Genomic DNA, 3,721 nt, shown 5'->3' with positions numbered 1-3,721 from the left:
CCCAGGGGGGGCGACAGCGCAGGAGGGGCGACACCCTTGAAGTCCTATAGGGGGGACATGGGGGTCAGGGGTCCCCCCAAGTGTGGGGACACCCCTGGGAGCCTCCTGAAACCCCCTCCCCAGGGCTGTGACGTCCTTGGGGTGTCCCTTGGTGTTGTGACACTTGGTGCCCCTGCTGCTTTCGTCACTCTTGGAGTGTCCCTTTTGTGGCCTGTGACACCCTTGGGGACCCTGGCACTGTCCTCTGAGTGGGGGTGGCATCTTCTGGGGACCTCACGGTGTGCCCAGGGGTGGTGGGACTGCCTCGGGGCTGTGACACTCCTGGACGTGTCCCCTCAGGACTGTGCCACCCTTGTGTCCCTGCCACGGTCCCTGGGGACTGTGACACCCTTGGGATGTGTCCCAAGGACCGCGACACCCCAGAACTTGTCCCCTCGGGGCTGTGCCACCCTGGGGTGCCCCTGGGACCTCTCCCCCCATTCCGTGCCCCGTGTCCCCCTCACCTCGGGGCTCACACACTCCGCCAGCCGCACCACGATGGTCTCCAGCAGCGCTGGCGGTGCCCACGTCCCCACATCCTCGTCCCCAGCGCCCTGGCAGGCGAGGAGCAGGCGGCACAGCAGGCGAGGGCCCAGGCGGCCCAGCAGCCCCTCGAACAGGAGGGTGGCGTAGCGCTGGGCCAGGCACTGGCAGGCGCCCACGGCCACGAGCGGCAGCGCCCGGCACAGCCCCGTGGCCGCCGCGGCCACCCTGGACACGGGGATGGCGGCCTCGGCCTGCGCCACGAAGGTGCGGCACAACCAGCACAGCGGCAGCGGCACCGGCAGCGCCTCCGCGGGCACCTGCGGGAGGGAGGGAGGGAGGGACGGGGGTCACCCTGAGCCGCCCGTGGCACCCAAGGGCCTCTGGAGCCCAGAGCCGGGCCGGGAATGTTTGGGGGGGGTCGCTCGAGCCCAGGGGGGGCTGCAGCGTCCTGTGGTGGTTCACCCCAGAACGCGGTGATGGGGCTGCCCCCGGCTGTGCTCTCCAAGCGGGGTCCGGCCCCGCCGTGGCCCTGCTGACACCCACGGAGCCACCCCCGCTGCCCCCCAGGGCCCCCCGTACCTGCGGGTGGGTGCCGATCACCCCGAGGGCGGGCACGGCCGCGGCACCCCCGGGCTCTGCCTGGCACAGCTGCAGCTTGGCACAGATCTGCCGGGGCACCTGGGGGGCAGGACAGGGACCCCAGTACGGGGCACCCCACGGCCGGGTGACCCGAGTGTCCCCGAACCCTCCGCACCCCGAGGTGTCCCCGCACCCCCAGTGCCTGGAGGTGTCCCCAAATCTGCAGCAGCCCAGGGGGTCCCTGGATGGCATTGTGCCCCACTGCCCCCAGCCCCCCGAGATGTCCCCAGGTGCCACAGTGTCCCCAAGGCCCCAGCACCCCGGGGTGTGCCCTGGTCGTGCCCCCCCCCCGGTGCCACTCACGAGGTGCTGGAGCTCCCAGAGGACGCGCGGGATGAGCGAGTGAACCACAGACTGGCACGGGGCGGCCAGGACGGGCAGCGGGAGGCACAGAGCCCTCAGCACCTGCTCCACTGCCACCTGCGCCGGGGCACCCACAGTGACACCCGCGGGGACACCGCGGGGACACACACACAGACACCCAAGGGGACACACACAGGGACACCCACGGGGACACCCGCGGGGACACACGTAGGGACACCCGCCACCGCCACACCCACCACGGCCACACCCATCACCGCTGCACCACCGACCCCCGTGGTGGCACCCGTGACCGTGGCACACATGGTGCCACCCGTGGTGTCACTCGCCACCGTGGCACCCGCTGGCATCTGCCGCCGCTTCACCCACCACCCCAGCAACCACGGTGGGACCCACAGTGGCACCCTCCACCATGGCACCCGCGGTGACACCCGCAGCAGCAGCCGCCACCTCAGCACCCACAGCGACACCCCCAGTGGCACTTCCCTCCGTGACACCTGCTGGCACCCCCGGTGACACCCCCGGTGACACCCCCGGTGACACCTGTGCCTGTGACACCCCCAGTGGCACCCTCAGTGGCACCTCTGCCCCCACGGTGACCCCCACGGTGACCCCCATGGTGACACCTATGTCTCTGTCCCCACTGTGTCCCCCTGTCCCCGCGGGCACCTGCACGGACGACTGGTTGGACACGCGGTGGAGGAAGTCGAAGAGCTGCTGGCAGATGGCGCAGGTGTCCTGCGGGAGGGGACAGCGGGGACACGGGGATGTGGGGGACATTGGGACTCTGGGACTCGAAGGTGCAGGGAAATGTGGACGTGGGGACAGGGGGGACCAAGGAGGGTGCATGGGGACATGTCGGTGTAGGGCCATGGGAGAGTGTTGGGACCCCCGTGGGATTTTGGGGACATACAGGGGGTAGAGGAACGGGGGTGGGGGGGCACAGGAGGTGACAGGGACACAGTGGGGTGACGGGTGGGGGGTGGTTGGGACACGGCGGGTGATGGGGACACGGAGGGTGGTGGGACACGGGGGGCTCTCTCACCACATCAGGGGGTCTCTGGGTGAGGTGGGGGCAGCGCTCCAGGGCCCCACAGCGCAGGGCAGTCTCCCAGCTCTGGCACCAGGCAGAGGGGGGCACCCCACAGCCCCCCCCCGGTGCCCCCAGACCTGCGACTGCCGTGAGTGCCGAGCCAGGGGGGTCAGGAATCCAGGACCCCCCCCCGTACATTCCCCCACTACCTTATCCCAACCCTCCCGGGGAAACCTGAGCATCTGGGACCCCCAAATACATCCCCCCAAATCCTCATGGGGGACTGGGTCTCCAGGACTCGCCCCATCCCCCCAATATCCCCCCCTCCCCCAATACCCCATCCCAGTGGGACCCAGGACCCCCCCCCCAGTGCACACACCACCCCAAAACTCCATCCCCTCCCTCCATGGGGAGACCCGGCAGTCTGGGACCCCCAACCCAACAACCTGCCCCCTCCCAGACGCCCTTTCCCACCCCCAACGCTCATGGGGGGGGGGGGCAAATGTCGGGGACCCCCCCGATAACACCCTCCAATACCCAGAGACCCCAAGGGGGCACTCAGGGCTCCCCCTCCCCCCAGTGGGCACCCTCACCCCACCACAGGGTCCCTGGGGTGTCCCCAGCTCTGGAGGTGCCCCCCGGTTTGGGGTGGGGGGACCCTACCTGGGGTGACCCCGAGCAGGGCGAGGAGCAGCGGCAGCGCCAGGGCCATGGCGGGGGACGGGGACAGGGACAGGGACAGGGACAGTGGCGGTGCTGGCAGGGCTGAGCCCGGGGCCTCTTATAGCTCTGCGGGACCGGGCCCTGGGACGGTGCCAGCGCTCGGGGACAGGTGTGTCACAGCCGCAGGGACACGGGGGGGGGCGGCCACCCCCACCCTGCCACCCTGCCACTGACCCTACGTCCCTGTGTCCCCTGTGGCCATGTCCCCATCAGGGACCCCTTTCAAGGTCTCCATGTCCCCACGGGGGTCCACGTTGTGGTCCCCATGTCCCCACGGACCCCATTTGTTCCCACACGCCCACATTCTCTCCATGTCCCCCGTCCCCCCATATCCACCCCCATCTCCCATGTCCCCCCCCCCCAGACCACCAACACCCCTCTGCCGTGTCCCCATACCCCCAGGTCCCCACACCCCCCCCATGTCCCCACAGTCCTACACCCCAATGTCCCCCCATGTCCCCCCACAGTCCCCATATCCCC

General features: G+C 70.2%; 1 protein-coding gene across 1 annotated transcript; it reads right to left on the bottom strand.

The window, feature by feature from the left end:
• Window positions 1-503: 503 nt before the first annotated feature.
• SFTPB (surfactant protein B) lies at window positions 504-3,248 on the bottom strand (the record flags this gene model as incomplete). Its single annotated transcript, XM_027909948.1, has 6 exons — window positions 3,182-3,248; window positions 2,531-2,655; window positions 2,155-2,223; window positions 1,468-1,584; window positions 1,069-1,203; window positions 504-842 (listed from the first exon to the last, which is right to left on the bottom strand). Coding segments are annotated over exons 1-6 (834 nt in total), but the record flags the coding sequence as incomplete, so codon positions are not given.
• Window positions 3,249-3,721: the final 473 nt, after the last annotated feature.

The sequence above is a fragment of the Empidonax traillii genome, unplaced genomic scaffold, assembly GCF_003031625.1.
Source record: "Empidonax traillii isolate 1590-97213 ecotype Southwest subspecies unplaced genomic scaffold, ASM303162v1 scaffold2540:size22170, whole genome shotgun sequence".
NCBI lineage: Eukaryota > Metazoa > Chordata > Aves > Passeriformes > Tyrannidae > Empidonax > Empidonax traillii.
Note: the sequence above shows the minus strand (reverse complement) of the source record. Positions and strands in the feature narration are given on the sequence as shown.